General features: G+C 40.0%; 1 protein-coding gene across 3 annotated transcripts in view; it reads left to right on the top strand.

Annotated features, from left to right (window-relative positions):
* LOC139762681 (GTP-binding protein 2) overlaps positions 1-25,166 on the top strand; it is an 86,646-nt gene that overhangs the window by 26,909 nt on the left and 34,571 nt on the right. For all 3 annotated transcript variants that reach the window (XM_071687640.1, XM_071687641.1, XM_071687639.1), the window contains 7 exons: positions 2,175-2,438; positions 4,934-5,158; positions 9,846-10,055; positions 10,183-10,358; positions 14,096-14,264; positions 18,679-18,861; positions 21,902-22,010. In XM_071687640.1, coding sequence (XP_071543741.1) covers positions 2,175-2,438; positions 4,934-5,158; positions 9,846-10,055; positions 10,183-10,358; positions 14,096-14,264; positions 18,679-18,861; positions 21,902-22,010 — 1,336 coding nt within the window. The remainder of the gene's footprint in view (positions 1-2,174; positions 2,439-4,933; positions 5,159-9,845; positions 10,056-10,182; positions 10,359-14,095; positions 14,265-18,678; positions 18,862-21,901; positions 22,011-25,166) is intronic.

The raw sequence follows: 25,166 nt of genomic DNA, 5'->3' as shown, positions 1-25,166 counted from the left end.
ACTACATGTCTTTGTAGGGGTTCACACTTTAGTTAACATAATTTGATTGGTGCTAAGTCTTGATATTGATTTTCATGGCTTTGGTTGTTTTGATCACCTTATTGTACTATACAGTATAATCAGTTGATGATTCAATGCTGATATTGTTATTAGATATTGCAGTGATTCCCACCCTTATTTGAAATCCCTGCTAATGTTTGAATCCATCAGTGCTACAAAGATTTCACTAGCATTTTCCCACAATAATAGTTAGAAATATCACATTTGTTCACAGTCAGTCTAGCTGTCGTGTGTAATGCACCGAAACCACAGCTCCCTATACACATCCAGGCCCCACAGACATTTTTATGGTTTACCCCAGATGTTTCACATGACCTTGTTCAGTCCATTGACAGCACAGCAACCACAGTATCCATGAATGGCACATATTAATATATATCTGATACTTGTTTGCTGTTTCCCAGAGTAGCAAATAGCACCAGGCACAAACCAAGAAAGGCTGCATTTGCTCACATCCATTCTCGTGCTGCGAGAAACCACAGCCCCCTATTCACAACCAGGCCCCACAGACTTTCCATGTTTTCCCCCAGCTGCTTCATGGGCTCTGGTACATTCCATGGGCTACATGTCACTCCCTGTATGCCACATCACTGCAGTTCACTCTGTTATGTGCACCAATCACCCTTTAGCATATTCAGACCCCAAGAACTTAGAATATTTTTCACTGTGTCCTTCCATCTTCAATTTGGTCTTCCCTTTTTCCTTGACCCCTTCACTTCTGACAAATATATCCTCTTTGTCACTCTCTCCTCACACATTCTTTCCGTATGTCCAAACTATATCATCACACTCTTCAGCTCTCTCAGCTACACTCCATTTATTACCATATTTCTTTCTAACCATTTTATTTCTCTGTCAAACCACTTCACACCACATACTGTTCTAAAACATTTCATTTCCAACACATCCACCTCTCCTCTGCATGTTCACACCTATAGCACATGCCTGGCATCCATACTGCATCTTTGGGACCAAGTTTAACTTTGAAGAACTCTATGTAGAGATTATTCAGCACAGTAGAAAGAGCATTTCCTATTGCCATACTGAATATCTGTAAATTGTTCTTAATATTGAAAATAAACTTGCAGTCCTTGATGCAGACTTTTAAAGTTCATTGATTACTAAGGTCTTCGTACAGAAAACTAACAAATTGTTTTCTTTCATAACAGTATAATGTATGATAAATGACAACTCATCCCTTTCCCTTTTATAGAATGCCTGTGAAAAGGAGTATCGTCAAAGAAGTAAATTACACATTTGTCCTTTTCTAATAAGCAGATGAGGCTGTATCATCGGGTCATTGAGGATTTTTCCACCACAAACGAGGTCACCTCACCCATGTAGCAATGTGGAATGCAGCCTCATGACCTTAAATCTTCTAATCTACCTTCATTTTGTACCATTCTAAGTCCAAATCTTTACATAGGTTCATATCTGCTCTGAATTCAAGCCTAATGTTAATACTGTTCCAAAGATTTAAACAAAGAAAATGGCTTGAGGAGGGGATGTTATAATATTTAAGAAATGCAGAAAATACAAAGTATCAACCAAACCAAAACAACTGGAGTAACATTGCACATTTCAGATTTCATTGAATCCAAGGGTAGCAATCCTTTTTCACTAATTGATCATTATTTAAGACCAGGAATGTTTGGAATCTGAACATTGCAGGATTTTTATATTCCCAAATTTCTTAGTGTACCCAAAGTAACTTATGTGCAGTAAGTACAGTAGTTTACTAGTGCTAATTTTTCCAAATAGATGTACAATACTTATAAGAATAGGATTTATAAAGCTAATGTGTAAAACCATAATGTTATCTTGACAAAGATTTTCCAGAATTGTAATATTGAGATTTTGATTATGTAGTCCCCACCCCCACCCCAACCCATGTACATAATTCTGAAATTTCCACCTCTACATTAGATTTCTGGGAGTGGTGGTGGATATTGCCAGATTTATGATATCAATTGATATGCACATATAAAGCTGGGGTTACATCAAAAGTTATAGTACAGTGAATATACTTACACTCTGAATTATGCCCATTGACAGAGTGATGTTTAAACTAAACTTAAATTGAATCTCTTATTATTGTCACCATTTGGTTTCAGGGCACAATGGATACTTTTCTTGGCTTATTTGATCCAGCCATGGAAAACGAGACTACACAAGATATTGATGAATTGAATGGAAACGTGACCCATGAAGAGCTGCAGTACAAGGGGCAGAGAGGAACCTTGGGTGGTGTCCGAAGAGGCCCTAGTGTTGCCATACTCCCAGATCAGCTACCATCTGAGCCTCAAGAGGGAAATATAGAATATAAATTAAAGCTTGTTAATCCAAATCATGAAAGGTTTAAGAGACTTGTATCTCAGGTGGGTTTTCTTTTTCCTCTTTTTTCTTAGCATTTACATGAGAATTTATACAGTACTTGGTGATCAGTGTCCTTTTTGATAGTGAATTACTATGCACTTGTTGTCCTCATGCTTGTGGAAGAGAATGATTATGCATGATTGCCTCTTAGGTGACAGTGGACTGCATAGCAGTTTTTTGCTTTGCATGTTTTGTGATTTTGTAGTGCTTGTGATTTAAAGATATTTTGTTTCCACCATGCTAAGCAGCTCTTGTAGAATTTTGTTTATGTTGCACTAAATCTATTAGAGCAGAAAGATGAAAATACACAGTATAATCAGATAATGAGTTCAGAATGTATGAAAAGCTATTTCATCCCCCAGAAGTCAGAAAGCGAAATAGTTGAAAAAGCACTGCTGAGGACATTGTGTAGTGTGAAGTGGAGTGATTGAGTAAGTGATAAAAGGGTACAAGAGAGGATGTTGATAAGATTAGTGTTGTTGAGAGCTGGGCTGGTCTTTCTTGTATGCTTAGATCATAGGGTCCCGACCACTATGGAGCCTTTCCCTAGTCCTGACTGTTATATGGCAGCCCTCAGAGAACAGGGAATGCTGTCTCAGACACCAGTAAACTTTAAGTTTTTCTAGAGTGCATTCTCCCTGGGCCTCCATACAGCTTGTGATTTAGGGTGAGTTTGATCGTTGGAGGGACCTTCAAAAGAGTCACAGCTCAAGGCCCTCATAAGGCTAGGGTCAGCCATGGTTGACAGAGCTGTAGAGGGTGTGCTTAAATGGTTTGGACATATGGAGAGGTTAATAAAGAGGATATATATGTGTGTGTCAGAAGGAGGAGACCAAATTAGAGATGAGAGGATGAAAAGAAAATGATTTTTGAGTGCTCGAGGCCTGAACATGTGGAGGGTGAAAGGCATGCATGGGTTAGAGTGAATTTTAGCAAAGAGTGTATGGGGGTGATGTGCTGTCATTGGGCTGACCCAAGGCATATAAGGGAGCCTGGGGAAACCATGGAAAGGTATATGGGGCCTGGTTGTAGATAGGGGGCTGTGGTTTTGGTGCATTACATGACAACTATAGAATGGATATGAGCAATTGTGGTCTTTCTTTGTTCATGGTGCTGCCCCACTAACTCAGGAAACAGTGAACAAGTAACTATAGAATGGATATGAGCAATTGTGGTCTTTCTTTGTTCATGGTGCTGCCCCACTAACTCAGGAAACAGTGAACAAGTATAAAAAAAATTTGTCATTTTGAGGATTGGGTTCATACATCCTCTGAATATATCATGCACATCTTCATTGAGTGCCTATTGTGCTAAAGTGAAACTTAGACTTCCACGCTTGTTCAAGTATTTTTTACTTTTTACTTTTGTTTTAGTGGTCATGTGAGACTGACATCTCCAGTCATACTGCCCTAAGTGCATCCAGTTCGCCACCAGTTCCTATAACCTGAAATATCTGAAATATCCCAACAATTATTTCAGTTGAAGGAGGGACTTTTAATATATCAAAGACAGGGTGTAATGAAAGCTGTATATTTTGAAGAAAGGACTTGAAAGACATAAGCCATGGGCTGTTACAGAGTTTAAGACAGAGATAGAAAGATATTAGATGTTCCTACTAGATCTGGATTCAAGCTTTAGACGTGAGCTTTGTTCCTGATGAGGTGATGAGCAGTGGTTTGTGTAAGATGGTCTTGTTTTGAGGGACAGATGATGAGATTTTTCATTAGTTAATATCGGGGATAATGCAAGTGAAGGAAACAAATTGGAGTATCAGTGAAGGGAGCAGATTAGGAAATGGTAACAATCAAAGTAGTTGTGAAATGGAGACAGAGTGAGTATTTTAGACTGTTGAGTGTGTTGGATGATAAGAATGCTGGATGTGGAGTGTTGGGGATGTAGGGGTATGCAAGGTGAGAGAGTCATGGCAGTTGGTTTGATGAAAAGAGAAGAGGTGGTGAAAACCTTGCCTAAGATGAAATGTGGAAAAGAAGGGTGTTAGGATTAGATTTAAGGAAATACTGAGGCTTCCTCAGTGGCTTTTACATCAGATTTGTATAGAACTTGTCATGTTATATGGCATTGATGGCTTGCTAGAATGTTTCTTAGAAAGTCTGTGTTGCACTAATAATGACATTCTTCTTGTTACTATGGTACCAGGTATTTGAGTAGGGTTCATATTAATGACACTTCATTGTATCATTTAGAATGAATTGTGAGGATAGCATCTGATCAAAATGAGGTGATGTGTCTGTGGGGTGTGCCATTAGTCCACTGCTTTTTATTATTTTGAATTTTAAGTAGTTGTTTGGCAGCTCACCAGTCATTTCATACCCTTTTAAATGTTCTTTCTTCCAGATTGAATCTTCATTGCTGAATATAGGTTTTACCTGATAGGTAATGGTATCATCTTTACAGAGAAAGGAAGCCATGAAGGCTCAAAGTAATATTTTATTCTACTGTTCATCTTCAGAAGTTAATGAAAACAACTTGTTTACAGATGCAGTGGAGATTACGAGAAGGATTAGGAGAGGCTATATATGAGATTGGAGTTGAGGATTCAGGGATACTGCTTGGTCTTACTCAAGAAGAATTGGAAGCATCTATGACGACATTACACCGCATGGCTAAACAACTAGGGGCATCATTAACAGTTATACGCGAAAAAACTATATCAGGTCATGATGGGGAGACACGCAAAGCTGCTGAAGTTCTAGTCAGAAAAGTATGTACAATTTGTATGTTTTTGTCATGTGTTTATTGCACTACAAACTCTAATTTCATGTAATTTGTTTATTACATGGATAGAGTTATGCGCAGGAGGGTGGATGTGCTGGAAATGAGATGTTTGAGGACAATATGTGGTGTGAGGTGGTTTGATCGAGTAAGTAATGAAAGGGTAAGAGAGATGTGTGGTAATAAAAAGAGTGTGGTTGAGAGAGCAGAAGAGGGTGTTTTGAAATGGTCACATGGAGAGAATGAGTGAGGAAAGATTGACGAAGAGGATATATGTGTCAGAGGTGGAGGGAATGAGGAGAAGTGGGAGACCAAATTGGAGGTGGAAAGATGGAATGAAAAAGATGTTAAGTGATTGGGGTCTGTACTCGCAGGAGGGTGAAAGGCATGCAAGGAATAGAGTGAATTGGAACGATGTGGTATACCGGGGTCAACGTGCTGTCAATGGATTGAACCAGGACATGTGAAGCGTCTGGGATAAACCATGGAAAGTTCTGTGGGGCCTGGATGTGGAAAGGGAGCTGTGGTTTCGGTGCATTATTACATGACAGCTAGAGACTGAGTGTGAACGAATGTGGCCTTTGTTGTCTTTTCCTAGCGCTACCTCACACATGTGAGGGGGGAGGGGGTTGTTATTTCATGTGTGGCGAGGTGGCGATGGGAATGAATAAAGGTAGACTATGAATTATGTACATGTGTTTTTTTTTTTTTTTTTTTTTTTTTTTTTTTTTTTTTTTATACTTTGTCGCTGTCTCCCGCATTTGCGAGGTAGCGCAAGGAAACAGACGAAAGAAATGGCCCAACCCCCATACACACGTACATACACACGTCCACACACGCAAATATACATACCTACACAGCTTTCCATGGTTTACCCCAGACGCTTCACATGCCTTGATTCAATCCACTGACAGCACGTCAACCCCTGTATACCACATCGCTCCAATTCACTCTATTTCTTGCCCTCCTTTCACCCTCCTGCATGTTCAGGCCCCGATCACACAAAATCTTTTTCACTCCATCTTTCCACCTCCAATTTGGCCTCCCTCTTCTCCTCGTTCCCTCCACCTCCGACACATATATCCTCTTGGTCAATCTTTCCTCACTCATTCTCTCCATGTGCCCAAACCATTTCAAAACACCCTCTTCTGCTCTCTCAACCACGCTCTTTTTATTTCCACACATCTCTCTTACCCTTACGTTACTTACTCGATCAAACCACCCCACACCACACATTGTCCTCAAACATCTCATTTCCAGCACATCCATCCTCCTGCGCACAACTCTATCCATAGCCCTCGCCTCGCAACCATACAACATTGTTGGAACCACTATTCCTTCAAACATACCCATTTTTGCTTTCCGTGTATATATATATGTATATTATCCCTGGGGATAGGGGTGAAAGAATACTTCCCACGTATTCCTCGCGTGTCGTAGAAAGCGACTAGAGGGGACGGGAGCGGGGGGCCGGAAATCCTCCCCTCCTTGTATTAACTTTCTAAAATGGGAAACAGAAGAAGGAGTCACGCGGGGAGTGATCATCCTCCTCGAAGGCTCAGAGTGGGGTGCCTAAATGTGTGTGGATGTAACCAAGATGTGAAAAAAGGAGAGATAGGTAGTATGTTTGAGGAAAGGAACCTGGATGTTTTGGCTCTGAGTGAAACGAAGCTCAAGGGTAAAGGGGAAGAGTGGTTTGGAAATGTCTGGGGAGTGAAGTCAGGGGTTGGTGAGAGGACAAGAGCAAGGGAAGGAGTAGCAATACTCCTGAAACAGGAGTTGTGGGAGTATGTGATAGAATGTAAGAAAGTAAATTCTCGATTAATATGGGTAAAATTGAAAGTTGATGGAGAGAGGTGGGTGATTATTGGTGCATATGCACCTGGGCATGAGAAGAAAGATCATGAGAGGCAAGTGTTTTGGGAACAGCTGAATGAGTGTGTTAGCGGTTTTGATGCACGAGACCGGGTTATAGTGATGGGTGATTTGAATGCAAAGGTGAGTAATGTGGCAGTTGAGGGAATAATTGGTATGCATGGGGTGTTCAGTGTTGTAAATGGAAATGGTGAAGAGCTTGTAGATTTATGTGCTGAAAAAGGACTGATGATTGGGAATACCTGGTTTAAAAAGCGAGATATACATAAGTATACTTATGTAAGTAGGAGAGATGGCCAGAGAGCGTTATTGGATTACGTGTTAATTGACAGGCGTGCGAAAGAGAGACTTTTGGATGTTAATGTGCTGAGAGGTGCAACTGGAGGGATGTCTGATCATTATCTTGTGGAGGCTAAGGTGAAGATTAGTATGGGTTTTCAGAAAAGAGGAGTGAATGTTGGGGTGAAGAAGGTGGTGAGAGTAAGTGAGCTTGGGAAGGAGACCTGTGTGGGGAAGTACCAGGAGAGACTGTGTACAGAATGGAAAAAGGTGAGAACAATGGAAGTAAGGGGAGTGGGGGAGGAATGGGATGTATTTAGGGAATCAGTGATGGATTGCGCAAAAGATGCTTGTGGCATGAGAAGAGTGGGAGGTGGGCTGTTTAGAAAGGGTAGTGAGTGGTGGGATGAAGAAGTAAGAGTATTAGTGAAAGAGAAGAGAGAGGCATTTGGACGATTTTTGCAGGGAAAAAATGCAATTGAGTGGGAGAAGTATAAAAGAAAGAGACAGGAGGTCAAGAGAAAGGTGCAAGAGGTGAAAAAAAGGGCAAATGAGAGTTGGGGTGAGAGACTATCAGTAAATTTTAGGGAGAATAAAAAGATGTTCTGGAAGGAGGTAAATAGGGTGCGTAAGACAAGGGAGCAAATGGGAACTTCAGTGAAGGGCGTAAATGGGGAGGTGATAACAAGTAGTGGTGATGTGAGAAGGAGATGGAATGAGTATTTTGAAGGTTTGTTGAATGTGTCTGATGACAGAGTGGCAGATATAGGGTGTTTTGGTCGAGGTGGTGTGCAAAGTGAGAGGGTTGGGGAAAATGATTTGGTAAACAGAGAAGAGGTAGTAAAAGCTTTGCGGAAGATGAAAGCCGGCAAGGCAGCAGGTTTGGATGGTATTGCAGTGGAATTTATTAAAAAAGGGGGTGACTGTATTGTTGACTGGTTGGTAAGGTTATTTAATGTATGTATGACTCATGGTGAGGTGCCTGAGGATTGGCGGAATGCGTGCATAGTGCCATTGTACAAAGGCAAAGGGGATAAGAGTGAGTGCTCAAATTACAGAGGTATAAGTTTGTTGAGTATTCCTGGTAAATTATATGGGAGGGTATTGATTGAGAGGGTGAAGGCATGTACAGAGCATCAGATTGGGGAAGAGCAGTGCGGTTTCAGAAGTGGTAGAGGATGTGTGGATCAGGTGTTTGCTTTGAAGAATGTATGTGAGAAATACTTAGAAAAGCAAATGGATTTGTATGTAGCATTTATGGATCTGGAGAAGGCATATGATAGAGTTGATAGAGATGCTCTGTGGAAGGTATTAAGAATATATGGTGTGGGAGGCAAGTTGTTAGAAGCAGTGAAAAGTTTTTATCGAGGATGTAAGGCATGTGTACGTGTAGGAAGAGAGGAAAGTGATTGGTTCTCAGTGAATGTAGGTTTGCGGCAGGGTTGTGTGATGTCTCCATGGTTGTTTAATTTGTTTATGGATGGGGTTGTTAGGGAGGTAAATGCAAGAGTCCTGGAAAGAGGGGCAAGTATGAAGTCTGTTGGGGATGAGAGAGCTTGGGAAGTGAGTCAGTTGTTGTTCGCTGATGATACAGCGCTGGTGGCTGATTCATGTGAGAAACTGCAGAAGCTGGTGACTGAGTTTGGTAAAGTGTGTGGAAGAAGAAAGTTAAGAGTAAATGTGAATAAGAGCAAGGTTATTAGGTACAGTAGGGTTGAGGGTCAAGTCAATTGGGAGGTGAGTTTGAATGGAGAAAAACTGGAGGAAGTGAAGTGTTTTAGATATCTGGGAGTGGATCTGTCAGCGGATGGAACCATGGAAGCGGAAGTGGATCATAGGGTGGGGGAGGGGGCGAAAATTTTGGGAGCCTTGAAAAATGTACATGTGTATATATGTATATGTCTGTGTGTGTATATATATGTATACGTTGAGATGTATAGGTATGTATAGTTACGTGTGTGGACGTGTATGTATATACATGTGTATGTGGGTGGGTTGGGCCATTCTTTTGTCTGTTTCCTTGCGCTACCTTGCTAACGCGGGAGACAGCGACAAAGCAAAATAAATAAATAAATTGTTTATTGTTTTCAGGTGGTCTGATTATATTGCTGGTCTCCCTCGTTTATACCATTAGCTTTGTTCATAGAAATGGTCAGGAATATGGCACTGTTACATGAGCAATTGAAAACAATGCTTCAAGGTGAGGTTTTGTTTCCTCAGAGCTGCTAACCATGTGTACCTGTTGATTTAGATGATATTTAATTAAAACTTAGTAGAAAATGCAGTGATTAGGTATTGCAGTGGTGGAGTGAAAGAATTCTCATTCCTCTTCTCGTACCATCTAAAAGTGTGAACAGGAGGAACGAAATGAAGATTTTTTTCCTTGAAGGCTAAGTTGTTTGTTGCTAATGCAACCTTTCTAAGGTGGGAAAGTTAGATGGGTAAAGAAATCGTGATTACTGATAATTTGTTAGTTAAGAAGACATAGCTCTAATGTTGATATGAAATTTTGTCTTTATCAGGTACCTGATGATCAATACAGCATAGAGTTAAGAATAGCTGTGCTTGGTAATTCTGATGTTGGCAAGTCAACGTTACTCGGAGTGTTGACACGAGGGGAGTTGGATAATGGCAGGGGCTGTGCTCGACTCAATGTCTTTCGGCACCGACATGAGGTCTGCTCAGGGAAAACTTCATCAATATCATTGCAGTTAATGGGTTTTGACTCTCAGGTATATATAATTTATACATGATTATTGTGTTTATTGATTTCACGATTACTGTGTACTCAGCAGATGGCAATATAACCAGTGACATACAGTTGAAATTGAATTTTGCATAATATGTGGGTTTGTTCAGGGTAATGTGATTGACCAGACGTGTACCAGAAGTCGAGACTATGATGATGAAGACATCTGCAGCCAGTCAATTAAGATCATCAACTTTATAGATCTTGCAGGAGACCAGAAGTATTTGAAAACAACTGTATTTGGGTTGTCTGGATATTCTCCTCATTATGCTGTTCTAGTTGTAAGGTGAGATACAGTATGATTGATTCTGTATAAGATTACCAGTCGATAGATATATCACTGGTGAATGAGATATAGTAATTCAAGTGTTACTGAGCTGAAATAAATCATTGTTTGGTGGTTGCTTAGGTGGTTTTCGATTTAGTACAGGTACACCGATTTTCCGGCAACTGATGGTTTGGCACCTCCTTTAGTCCAAACAAAATTACATGAGGGAACTTGAAATTACCGCGGCCACCAGACTAGTTTACCGGGCGGCCACAGATGGCATTGTGTGTAGGGCGTGCTTATTTACGTTCTTTACACTGCACTTGCTAGTGGTGATGCCGCAATTCTGTAAGATTCTTAGCTTATTTTGCTTAAATTTAACCCTAGCTATGGCTTCTAAGACATATGATAGTGTCAGTCATGGTGTCAAACATAAACACCAGTCCATATCGATCCAAGAGAAAGTAGAACTGTTGAAAAAATGGACCTTGGCGTTTTGGTGCCTAAGCTGTGCGACACCTATAGTATTGGTTCATCAACTGTTTATGATGTAAAGAAGCAAAGGGAGAAAATATTGAAATTCTATGCATACAGTGATTCCAAGAAGCAAATGATAATTAGAAAAACTATGAAAGATGGTAAGAGTGCTGAGCATGATTGAGTAATGATGGAATGGTTTCAACAGTGTCGGAGTGATGGAGTGGACTTGTCAGGTAACATGATAATGGATCAGGCTAAGTTGTTCCATAAAGAACTTAAGTTACAACACGAGCGTGACTATAGTGAAGGATGGATTTAAAGATTCAAGAAGCATTATGGAATTTCTGTGAATAAAGTGTTCGGAGAAAAGCTGTTTGCAAACCACGAAGAAGCTGCCGAATATGAGGACAAATTTGCAAAACTCATAGTTGACAAGCACCTCAGTCCTGAGCAGGTGTATACTGTATTTCATTTATTTATTTGATTTACATTTAATATTTGTTTAATTTAAATTTCTAACAGTCCATGTTATAGTTAAGACACATGGGAGATTTATGATTAGTGGGTTAGAGGTGTGTTGATGAAGAATTATTGCATGACCATGGTTGGTCTGGCAAAATGATTAATTTGGCAAGGCTTTGGAACCAAGAGTGCTGAAAAATTGGTGGTGTACCTGTATTTTTTCAATGCCATATAGATCTACTACCTGTTTTTTCTTTTGAAGAACTTTGTAATGCATGAATTGGTATACTTTTCTTTTGGTCAGTTTTACTGGAACATATATTTCTCTTTTCACAGTCAGAGTAGGGTAGAACATACAAAGTTTTTCTTGACATTTTGGTCCCTGACTGACTTTAGGTCTTTTAAAGGATGAGGACATCAGCATTGGCAACAGGATGAGGTTGCCATAGGAATAGGATTAATGACACTAAATAGACATCAGGGGAGCAGTGGGAAATGAAGTTATAGAGAGGTAGCTTGGAGTTGAAAAATACCTAGATAGACTGCTTATTGAGCTACTTTGTAAATAACATGAATGAATAAGCCATCAGAAGAGCCATCTAGTCCATTGTGTTTTTCCAAAGTATATATATATGCTCTTTTCCATTTTCTGATTCTCTACTCCTAATCCATTGTGTTTTCCAAGGTGTATATATGCTTTTTCCCCTTTTCTCCTTTTCAAATCCTAATCCATTGTGTTTTTCCAAAGTATAAATGTGCTCTTTCCCCTTTTCTCCTTTTCTACTCCTAATTGTGCTTTTCCAAAGTATGTATATGCTCTTTCCCCATTTCTCCTTTTCTACTCATTTGTCACTCTTGTACTTATTGTATGCTGACTTGTTATGATGTTTACATATTCAAAACAGATCCCTTTGTTCTTTCATTTGTTGGTATTTCCAATCATTTTCCTTGTGGCAGTCCTAATATCCACTGTATACTGTGTGTATAGGATTTTTCAAGTGACTATAGAAAATATCTCCAAAGTTTGTTTTTGTGATGAAAATGAAGTAGCTGATCTTGGTATAAGGCACTCTAGATATAAGGTACTCCACATATAAGGTACTCTAGAAGTAATGTCAGGCATTTGAAGTGAAATTTGTGGTATTTCTGAGGGTGATTCTTTTTACAAACAAAAATGATTACTAAGGGTTTTTATAAGCAGTATCTGTTATCTTGTGTGCCACATCTTCTCAAATTATTATACGACATGAGAGTGCAGATCATTCGCATGCTTGCCACTTCCACATTGACTGACTTATGTACGAAAAAAATGTAAACTTTACTGTCCAGTAGCAGGTTATGGGATGCCACTACTTGCATTAATGGCTTTATATATTTACTTGAGGCAGATGTGGTCAGTTCAAGAATTTTGATAGCACGCCTCAATTGCATTGAATGAAAAAAGATCTTCAGGGTATCTATGCCCTAGGTGCAACGAATGAGTGAAGCCATATCTCTCTCTTCTCTTTACTCTGTTAATTTCCCCCATGTACTATCCCTGCTGTTGTATGTGAGCAAATATATAGGCTGTATCGGGCTCGCTGCTGCTCCTTAAAAAGTCTTGTGGTGATATATGCATTTTTTTGTGGATGTTTCTTTTCATAAGATGTCTTGAATTTATCCTCAACATACCTTTATGTTTTCTTGGTGACCCAGAGACAACTATATTTTGACCCATTATAAAGTGTTGCTTTAGGTGATTTGTTAGATTTGGTGGAAGTCAGAGCCAGGGATGTATGATTCTGGACGTTCAGCACTGCTAATCCAGTCCCAAATGGACACATTTCTTCATGAGGTGAAAAGTTACCCTAAATTGTGCGATATGTGAAGAAAGATCCAACTCTTATCCCATGGTTATGCCACAGTTGAGTGCAGGTTTTCAGGAAAAAAAAAGTTGAAATTTGTAACATGAAGCAGGATATTGTAATTGCATGTAGACAAGTGTGTGATTACATCATTGTTTGTTGAGGAGACATTAGTTTCCCCACCATAGAGTTTTTGAACTGTGCTGCAGCTGCAAGACCCAGATACTGGACATATCTGCAGGAGGAGAAGAAAAGATGACAGAACAATAAAGCCTAAAGAGGAAATGAGTTGGGGAGGAATAGAGACACTTAATAAGAAAGAAGTGAAGATTGCATTTCATATGTAAACATCTTAGTGAAGATGTAGACTTGAAGGTTTGCAGAAGCATCAGAAGGGAAGACAGGGAGCCACATGGTTGAAATTAGGAATCCAATTCATTGAGAACTCTGAAAGAGAAGAATTCAGAGTTGAAAGTTGTGTAATTACATATTCAAGTTAGTTGAAGCTCTTGCCATTCTGATCTTTAAATACATAAATGAAAAACAACACTGAACCTGGCAGTGTGAAGAAATTTTTCTCTGGAACCATGTTATGGTTACTGTACATTCTGTGCAGAGTATGGGAAAGATATGAAAGTGTAAGAAATACAATACAGTAGTTATATTTATATTTGTGTATATTACATGATATTTTTGAGCTTCTGATTAAAAACTGCATTTAAAGTATTTATTTTTGTCTTTCTGTAGTAAACTTTCTGAAAAACAGGTCTGAAATTTTATGAATATTGATTCAAAAAGTCCTAAGCAGGTCTTAAACTTACACAGTTAATATTTACAGGGTCTCTGCATATGCTTTTATTCATTCTGTTTAGATAGTAAAAGATTTTAGGATAATAGGTATATAGTGAATGATTTTTCTAACGATATTTGTATGATTTGATTATTTGGTGATTTTATAAATGTCCACAGTGCATTTTCTGGTGTAGCTCCAATGACTGAGGAACACCTGAGTCTAGCTCGAGCTTTGGATGTCCCTATTGTTATTGTTGTAACCAAGACAGATATAGCATCACCTCAACAGATTCAGAGAACAATAAATGATCTCAAGCAATCACTTACTCAACCGGGATACAAACGGGTATGATATTACATTTGTAGCTTCCATTCTTTATTGAAAAAAGAAATTTGTATTGATTTTTTTCCTATTTATATATGAGCATGCTCCGTATTTAAGTAAAGCATTTGTACTTATGAAAGTTTATAGATTTATGATATTGATTTTTGGCTGGGAAGCTTAAAAATATTTAATTAATAGTGGTTTAGAATGTGATTTCTATACAGGTTAGAAAGGAAAATTTGATCTTTATGAAATGTATGTTGAATTCAATTGATAGGTAAGATCTGTACTGTTGGGAATACTTTGTTTAAGAACTACCCTTTCTCAGTTAGAAATTTTTTTAGAGTGCCTTTCTCAGGCTTACTTATGGTTGATTCTCTGGTTGTTTCTTGAGAGGGACATTCCTTTCTGTCTCTTTTCTCCTCCCTGCAACCTAACGGGTTTGTTAAAGGCCTTGGTGTTGTTACAGTCAAAGATTTTTCTAGGTGTCCAGACATAAGAATCTCTTTCATGATGATAACATGTCTTGAGTTGGAATTTTTCAGCCTGAGGTTTTGGAAATATAATCATAAGAGATTTGAATAGCTTTATGCTTCTTTTGAATAGCTTCCTGTTTTATATCTAGTAAAATGTCATGTACTAAACCTTGAGATCATTAGCAAGAGTAGCTTTCTTTCTGGTTCGTGTAGGGAGCTTGAAATCCTTATTTGAGGGAACAGCTTGGGACTGAGTGTGAGTGAATGTGGCCTTTGTTGTCTTTTCCTAGCGCTACCTCCCCCATATGCGGGGGGGAGGGGGTTGATATTTCATGTGTGGCGGGGTGGCAGTGGGAATGAATAAAGGCAGACTATGAAGTAAGGGGAGTGGGGGAGGAATGGGATGTATTTAGGGAATCAGTGATGGATTGCGCAAAAGATGCTTGTGGCATGAGAAGAGTGGGAGGTGGGCTGTTTAGAAAGGGTAGTGAGTGGTGGGATGAAGAAGTAAGAGTATTAGTGAAAGAGAAGAGAGAGGCATTTGGATGATTTTTGCAGGGAAAAAATGCAATTGAGTGGGAGAAGTATAAAAGAAAGAGACAGGAGGTCAAGAGAAAGGTGCAAGAGGTGAAAAAAAGGGCAAATGAGAGTTGGGGTGAGAGACTATCAGTAAATTTTAGGGAAAATAAAAAGATGTTCTGGAAGGAGGTAAATAGGGTGCGTAAGACAAGGGAGCAAATGGGAACTTCAGTGAAGGGCGTAAATGGGGAGGTGATAACAAGTAGCGGTGATGTGAGAAGGAGATGGAATGAGTATTTTGAAGGTTTGTTGAATGTGTCTGATGACAGAGTGGCAGATATAGGGTGTTTTGGTCGAGGTGGTGTGCAAAGTGAGAGGGTTAGGGAAAATGATTTGGTAAACAGAGAAGAGGTAGTAAAAGCTTTGCGGAAGATGAAAGCCGGCAAGGCAGCAGGTTTGGATGGTATTGCAGTGGAATTTATTAAGAAAGGGGGTGACTGTATTGTTGACTGGTTGGTAAGGTTATTTAATGTATGTATGACTCATGGTGAGGTGCCTGAGGATTGGCGGAATGCGTGCATAGTGCCATTGTACAAAGGCAAAGGGGATAAGAGTGAGTGCTCAAATTACAGAGGTATAAGTTTGTTGAGTATTCCTGGTAAATTATATGGGAGGGTATTGATTGAGAGGGTGAAGGCATGTACAGAGCATCAGATTGGGGAAGAGCAGTGCGGTTTCAGAAGTGGTAGAGGATGTGTGGATCAGGTGTTTGCTTTGAAGAATGTATGTGAGAAATACTTAGAAAAGCAAATGGATTTGTATGTAGCATTTATGGATCTGGAGAAGGCATATGATAGAGTTGATAGAGATGCTCTGTGGAAGGTATTAAGAATATATGGTGTGGGAGGCAAGTTGTTAGAAGCAGTGAAAAGTTTTTATCGAGGATGTAAGGCATGTGTACGTGTAGGAAGAGAGGAAAGTGATTGGTTCTCAGTGAATGTAGGTTTGCGGCAGGGGTGTGTGATGTCTCCATGGTTGTTTAATTTGTTTATGGATGGGGTTGTAAGGGAGGTAAATGCAAGAGTCCTGGAAAGAGGGGCAAGTATGAAGTCTGTTGGGGATGAGAGAGCTTGGGAAGTGAGTCAGTTGTTGTTCGCTGATGATACAGCGCTGGTGGCTGATTCATGTGAGAAACTGCAGAAGCTGGTGACTGAGTTTGGTAAAGTGTGTGGAAGAAGAAAGTTGAGAGTAAATGTGAATAAGAGCAAGGTTATTAGGTACAGTAGGGGTGAGGGTCAAGTCAATTGGGAGGTGAGTTTGAATGGAGAAAAACTGGAGGAAGTGAAGTGTTTTAGATATCTGGGAGTGGATCTGTCAGCGGATGGAACCATGGAAGCGGAAGTGGATCATAGGGTGGGGGAGGGGGCGAAAATTTTGGGAGCCTTGAAAAATGTGTGGAAGTCGAGAACACTATCTCGGAAAGCAAAAATGGGTATGTTTGAGGGAATAGTGGTTCCAACAATGTTGTATGGTTGCGAGGCGTGGGCTATGGATAGAGATGTGCGCAGGAGGATGGATGTGCTGGAAATGAGATGTTTGAGGACAATGTGTGGTGTGAGGTGGTTTGATCGAGTAAGTAACGTAAGGGTAAGAGAGATGTGTGGAAATAAAAAGAGCGTGGTTGAGAGAGCAGAACAGGGTGTTTTGAAATGGTTTGGGCACATGGAGAGAATGAGTGAGGAGAGATTGACCAAGAGGATATATGTGTCGGAGGTGGAGGGAACAAGGAGAAGAGGGAGACCAAATTGGAGGTGGAAAGATGGAGTGAAAAAGATTTTGTGTGATCGGGGCCTGAACATGCAGGAGGGTGAAAGGAGGGCAAGAAATAGAGTGAATTGGAGTCATGTGGTATACAGGGGTTGACGTGCTGTCAGTGGATTGAAGCAAGGCATGTGAAGCGTCTGGGGTAAACCATGGAAAGCTGTGTAGGTATGTATATTTGCGTGTGTGGACGTGTGTATGTACATGTGTATGGGGGGGGGGGTTGGGCCATTTCTTTCGTCTGTTTCCTTGCGCTACCTCGCAAACGCGGGAGACGGCGACAAAGTATAAAAAAAAAAAAAAAAAAAAAAAAAAATGAATTACGTACATGTATATATATGTATATGTCTGTGTGTGTATATATATGTATACATTGAGATGTATAGGTATGTATATGTGCATGTGTGGATGTGTATATGTACATGTGTATGTGGGTGGGTTGGGCCATTCTTTCGTCTGTTTCCTTGTGCTACCTCGCTAACGCGGGAGACAGCGACAAAGCAAAATAAAAAAAAATAAAAATTTTGGAATGATGTTAAAACAGCTGGCATGATCTGGATATTACATCTTAGAATTTGCAGAAAGTAAAAGAATTCTAAAAGATTTGTTACCTGTTTGAAATGATGGATTTCCAATCAAAGGGAAATTAATTTACATTTATATTATTATTATCTTTGTGTAGGCTTGCTACAGTGCAAAGTGAGTACCCACAGGAGTGTCACTGTTATGTTTGACGGCTCATGATAAGATGGGAAAACATGAAAATTACTTTTCTTTCTTTCATGTTAGCTTGGTTCTGTGCTAAGTGAGCACCCAGAGGGGTGTGAAGAATGTTTGACTGCTCCTGATAAGACAGGAAGACATGAAAATTACTTTATTTCTTTCTATTAAGTTTATTTTCAGACTATTCATTGCTGATGTATAGGCACTTAGACTGTACTCATAGCTGATATATAAGCACAGCTTTAATGATAAATAACATGGATGTATTTAGAAATATTATACAAGATACACAAAAATTCAGCATGAGAGGGATTGGCTGGCAAATGCGGGTAGGATATTGAAGGATTTTTCTGTATGCTGAAAACAGCTCTTATTTTCTCTATATTCTTATTTTATTCATAAACATAGTGTTGGTGATGAAAAGTCCTGAATATATGTAGAAATCTTACACGTTTCGTATCACATATAATGAGATCAAGTGGGTAGCATGTTTGGAGAGAGAATGAATGTGAGCAAATGCAGCCTTTCTTTGTTTGCTCCCAGCACTACCTGACTAATGCTGGAAATGTCAATCATGTATGGAAAAATTTATACCCTTCCAGCTACTTTATAGCCCTATGCTTTCTGCACGTAGACACACACAACATTACACTTTATGACCTATGGTTCCTTGTTTGGCTTCTGTTCCCTCTATTAGAAAGTTAATATTGTACAGGTGTGGAGCATTTATATCCTGGCCCTTCCTGTTAATTGCCCTATTCAACTTAGAGTAAGTATATTGGCAGTATTCTTCACTGTCCATTGGATTTCATAGATAGTTGGATAAATTTTATATTTTTCAGCTGCACTATATTAGGATATGTAGACCATGTACTAGAAAGTCTTACCTTTTGCAGGTGCCACTTATTATTCAGAATGAGGACGATGCCATCACTGCAGGTAGCAACCAACTGGATAGTAACATTGTACCCATATTCTGTGCTTCAAGTGTTACTGGGGATGGATTGGCGCTACTAAAGAAGTTTTTATTCGTTCTACCACCGCGGATAAGCAACAAGGAACGAGAAAAACTTGAACAGGTGCAGTAGGAATTCATAGAAGCTGAATTTATGTTGTATGGTAATTTCTTGAGACTGGATTGAGGACTTCCAGGGTGTGGATGTTATCAGATAGAGTATATCCCTTTTTATGGATTACGGCTTTGCTTGCTAACTATTAACTCATCCATATGCTTGAAAGCTATTATGATATTTGTCAGCTGATAGTTTGTCTCTAAACCTATTCCCCAAATTAGAATAGTTACAGAGACAAACTGTCTGCTGGCAAATATTAGAATAGCTTTCAAGTATATAGATAAGGAAATATTTGCAAGCTGTTCATGTATTACTAAAAGCAAGCAAGTATGCAAAGAAGGTATCCTTTTCAACAAACTCAGTATAATAGTGGTGTTAGTCTAAGATATATTGTGTGATGTATATGATATTACAGAGCAGTCATTCTCATGCTAAAGCATATGAAAAAAGGAAATGTAAGATTAAAAACAGCTCATAGTTATCATAAACATTTAAGAGCTGCTGGCTGTATGTACCTCATTCATCTCAGGAGTACTGGGAGGCTCACCCCCTCACATGTGCATGTTAAGAGTGTTTGTTCTTGCAAAAAGGAACTCATCAACTTAGATCTTACAGTTTGCCTAGATGAATGAATAGAATGAGGCTGAATGCATGTAAAATATTTATCATCATTGCTGACCTTGGATTTGTTGTTTTTTAATTATTATTAGTATTATACTTGATCTCTGTTTCCCACGTCGACAAGGTAGCACCAGTAAACAGATGAAGAATGGCCCATATACACATATATATACATAATGCCCATATATGCACATATACATATACATGAAAGCTGGCAAGGTGGCAGGTTTGGATGGTATTGCAGTGGAATTTATTATAAAGGGTTGATTGTGCTGTTGACTGGTTGGTAAGGATATTCAACGTATGTATGGTTCATGGTTGGTGAAGTGCCTGAGGATTGGTGGAATGCATGCATAGTGCCATTGTACAAAGGCACCCCCTCCCCCCGTGCATGCACGAGGTAGTGCAAGGAAAAGAACGAAGGCCACATTCGTTCACACTCAGTCTCTAGCTGTCATGTGTAATGCACGGAAACCACAGCTCCCTTTCCACATCCTGGCCCCATAAAACTTTCCATGATTTATCCTAGACGCTTCGCATGCCCTGGTTCAATCCATTGACACCACATTTGAGCCTGGTATACCAAATCATTCCAATTCACTCTATTCCTTGCACGCCTTTCACTATTCTGTATGTTCAGGCCCCAATCGCTCAAAATATTTTTTTTCACTCCATCCTTCCACCTCTAATTTGGTCTCCAACTTCTATTCGTTCCCTCTACCTCTGACATGTATATCCTCTTTGTCAATCTTTCCTCTCTCATTCTCTCCATGTGACCAAACCATTTCAACACACCCTCTTCTGCTCTCTCAACCAGTCATTTTATTACTGCACATTTTTCTTACTTTTTCATTTCTCAATCAGACCACCTCACACCACACATTGTTCTCAAATATTTCATTTACAACACATCCACCCTCCTCTGCACAACCTTTTCTATAGCCCATACCTTGCATCCATATAACACATTTTGCTCTCTGAGACAACGTTTTCGCCTTTCACACATTCTTCAAGGCTCCCAGAACCTTCGTCCCTTCCCCCCTTCCCCCACCTTATGACTCACTTCCACTTCCATGGTTCCATCTGCTGCTAAATCCACTCCCAGATATCTAAAACACTTCACTTCCTACAGTTTTTCTCCATTCAAACTTACCTCCCAGTTAACTTGTCCCTTAACCCTACTGAACCTAATACCCTTGCCATTATTCACATTTTCTCTCAGCTTTCTTATTTCACACACTTTACCAGACTCAGTCACCAACTTCTGCAGTTTCTCACCTTAATCAGCCACCAGCGCTGTATCATCAGCGAACAACAACTGACTCACTTCCCAAGCCCTCTCATCCACAACAAACTGCATACTTGCCCCTCTTTCCAAAACCCTTGCATTCACCTCCCTAACAATCCCATCCATAAATTAAACAACCATAGAGACATCATGCACCCCTGCCGCAAACTGACATTCACTGGGAACCAATCACTTTCCAGTCTTCCTACTCATACACATGCCTTACATCCTTGATTACTTTTCACTGCATCTAGCAACTTACCTCCCTCACCATATACTCTTAATACCTTCCACAAATCATCTCTATCAACTCTATCATATGCCTTCTCCAGATTCATAAATGCTACTTACAAATCCATTTGCTTTTCTAAGTATTTCTCACATACATTCTTCAAAGCAAACACCTGATCCACACATCCTCTACCACTTCTGAAACCACACTGCTCTTCCCTAATCTGATGCTCCGTACATGCCTTTACCCTCTCAATCAGTACCCTTCCATATAATTTCCCAGGAATACTCAACAAATGTATACCCCTTTAATTTGAACACTCATCTTTATCCCCTTTGCCTTTATACAATGGCACTATGCATTCATTCCGCCAGTTCTCAGGCACTTCACCATGAATATCCTTGAATATCCTTACCAACCAGTCAACAACACAGTCACCCTCTTTTTTGATAAATTCTACTGCGATACCATCCAATCCCACCGCATACACATACACAGCCATATACATATATACACATGTACATATTCATACTTGCCTGCCTTCATCCATTCCTGGTGCCACTCTGCCCCATAGGAAACAGCATCGCTACCTCCTGCTTCAGTGAGGTAGCACCAGGAAAACAGATAAAAAAGGCCACATTTGTTCACACTCAGCCTCTGTCTGTTTTATGTAATGCACTGAAACCATTGATAGGGTTTCTTTTTTTGCATCTGGTTATTAAAGTCAAGTTTGATAATTTTAGAAAAATTTGTATACCTGTGCATGAACATTATCAAGGATAGATAGAAATGTTGAAAGTTATCAAATATTTCAGTCATGATTCCCAAACTAACTCAATAGATTAGGTAGAGCTTATGTCGTGTATTTAATGAATTGTTATTTGTTTATTTATGTTGTCTTCCAGGAACCTGCAGAGTTTCAAATTGATGAAGTATTCCACGTGGATCGTTGTATAGTTGTGGGTGGTCTGCTTACTAAAGGTGTCATCATGCAGGGAGCTACATTACTGCTAGGTAAGACAATACTTTGATAAACTGTCTTTGTGTAACTGATGCCCATTCCTTTGGGAATTCTCTCAAGGGTGCGGCCACTTCAAAAGAGTCTTCACAAATGTTGAACTCTAGTGCCACTTCTTAGCCTTTAGTGCAACTTTATTCAAGTGTTTCCAGAGGCTCGTGCTTAATGTTCGTACCAACTACTTCTACCTATTGTGTTTGCCTAGTATTTCTGCCATTGTTATTTACCCAATATATTATACTGATTTGGCACGAGTTACAAATGCACGAAATATAGTTGCATAGTATATCTCGATAAGTACTGAGAGATAGAGTTGGCGTATACCACCTAGTTTCATTTGAAATTATTTTAGAGAGGAAGATATTGCTGTAGTGAGGTTTTCCCTAGAATTTTTACCCCTCTCTCTCTGATTTTCTCATGGTTAGTTAGAAACTACCTTTAAGTCAAGAAGGCCTTACTGGAAAACAGAAAACTATTAGACTCCAAAGATATGCAAAGGTAGCCACCAACCACAATACAACAGGCCCCAAGGTTCAGTTGAGCAGGACCTCACATCCTCTTTGCACCATAATCGTGATCTGTCTCCTGGATGTCTCCCAGAACATTGTTATCTGAACCAACAAACCAGTTACTGAGTCTGATATATATTATTCATTTATTTATTTTGCTTTGCCGCTGTCTCCTGCGTCAGTGAGGTAGCGCAAGGAAACAGGCGAAAGAATGGCCCAACCCACCCACATACACATGTGTATACATACACATCCACACATGCAAAAATATATACCTATACATCTCAACGTATACATATATATATATACACACACAGACATATACATATATACACATGTACATAATGCATACTGTCTGCCTTTATTCATTCCCATCGCCACCCCGCCACACATGGAATAACAACCTTCTCCCCCCTCATGTGTGCGAGGTAGCGCTAGGAAAAGTCAACAAAGGCCCCATTCGTTCACACGCAGTCTCTAGCTGTCATGTAATAATGTACCAAAACCACAGCTCCCTTTCCACATCCAGGCCCCACAGAACTTTCCATGGTTTACCCCAGATGCTTCACATGCCCTGGTTCAATCCATTGATAGCACGTCCACCCCGGTATACCACATCGTTCCAATTCACTCTATTCCTTGCACACTTTTCACCCTCCTGCGTGTTCAGGCCGCAATCACTCAAAATCTTTTTCACTCCATCTTTCCACCTCCAATTTGGTCTCCCACTTATCCTCGTTCCCTCCATTTCTGACACATATATCCTCTTGGTCAATCTTTGCTCACTCATTCTCTCCATGTGACCAAACCATTTCAAAACACCCTCTTCTGCTCTCTCAACCACACTCTTTTTATTACCACACATCTCTCTTACCGTATTATTACTTACTAGATCAAACCACCTCACACCACATATTGTCCTCAAACATCTCATTTCCAGCACATCCACCCTCTTACACACAACTCTATCCATAGCCCACGCCTTGCAACCATATAACATTGTTGGAACCACTATTCCTTCAAACATACCCATTTTTGCGTTCTGAGATAATGTTCTCGACTTCCACATATTTTTCAACGCTCCCCGAATTTTCGCCCCCTCCCCCACCCTATGATTCACTTCCGCTTCCATGGTTCCATCCGCTGCCAAATCCACTCCCAGATATCTAAAACACTTCACTTCCTCCAGTTTTTCTCTATTCAAACTTACCTCCCAGTTGACTTGACCCTCAACCCTACTGTACCTAATAACCTTGCTCTTATTCACATTTACTCTCAACTTTCGCCTTTCACACACCTTACCAAACTCAGTCACCAGCTTCTGCAGTTTCTCACATGAATGAGCCAGCAGCGCTGTATCATCAGCGAACAACAACTGACTCACTTCCCAAGCTCTTTCATCCACAACAGACTGCATACATGCCCCTCTTTCCAAAACTCTTGCATTCACCTCCCTAATAACCCTATCCATAAACAAATTAAACAACCATGGAGACATCACACATCCCTGCCGCAAACCTACATTCACTGAGAACAAATCACTTTCCTCTCTTCATACACGTACACATGCCTTACATCCTCGATAAAAACTTTTCACTGCTTCCAACAACTTGCCTCCCACACCATATATTCTTAATACCTTCCACAGAGCATCTCTATCAACTCTACCATATTCCTTCTCCAGATCCATAAATGCTACATACAAATCCATATGCATTTCTAAGTATTTCTCATACATTCTTCAAGGCAAACACCTGATCCACAAATCCTCTACCACTTCTGAAACCACACTGCTCTTCCCCAATCTGATGCTCTGCACATGCCTTCACCCTCTCAATCAAAACCCTCCTATATAATTTCCCAGGAATACTCAACAAACTTATACCTCTGTCATTTGAGCACTCACTTGTTTTCCGAGATAATGTTCTTGACTTCCACACATTCTTCAATGCTCCCAATGCTGACGTGGGAGATGGCAACAAAAGAAGGAACAGACAAGGGGCCAGGTGAGGATATTCCCTCAAAGGCCCAGTCTTCTGTTCTTAACGCTACCTCGCTAATGCGGGAAATGGCGAATAGTATGAAAAAAAAAAATATATATATATATATATATATATATATATATTATCCCTGGGGATAGGGGAGAAGAAATACTTCCCACGTATTCCCTGCGTGTCGTAGAAGGCGACTAAAAGGGGAGGGAGCGGGGGGCTGGAAATCTTCCCCTCTCGTTTTTTTTTTAATTTTCCAAAACAAGGAACAGAGGAGGGGGCCAGGTGAGGATATTCCTTCCAAGGCCCAGTCTTCTGTTCTTAACGCTACCTCGCTAACGCGGGAAATGGCGAATAGTTTGAAAGAAAGAAAAAAGAAAATATATATATATATTTATTTTATTTATTATACTTTGTCGCTGTCTCCCGCGTTTGCGAGGTAGCGCAAGGAAACAGACGCAAGAAATGGCCCAACCCCCCCCATACACATGTATATACATACGTCCACACACGCAAATATACATACCTACACAGCTTTCCATGGTTTACCCCAGACGCTTCACATGCCTTGATTCAATCCACTGACAGCACGTCAACCCCGGTATACCACATCGCTCCAATTCACTCTATTCCTTGCCCTCCTTTCACCCTC

The sequence above is a fragment of the Panulirus ornatus genome, chromosome 44 (genome assembly GCF_036320965.1).
Source record: "Panulirus ornatus isolate Po-2019 chromosome 44, ASM3632096v1, whole genome shotgun sequence".
In the NCBI taxonomy this organism is placed as follows: Eukaryota; Metazoa; Arthropoda; class Malacostraca; order Decapoda; family Palinuridae; genus Panulirus; species Panulirus ornatus.
The sequence above is the reverse complement of the archived record's forward strand: the minus strand, read 5'-3'. Positions and strand labels throughout refer to the sequence as shown.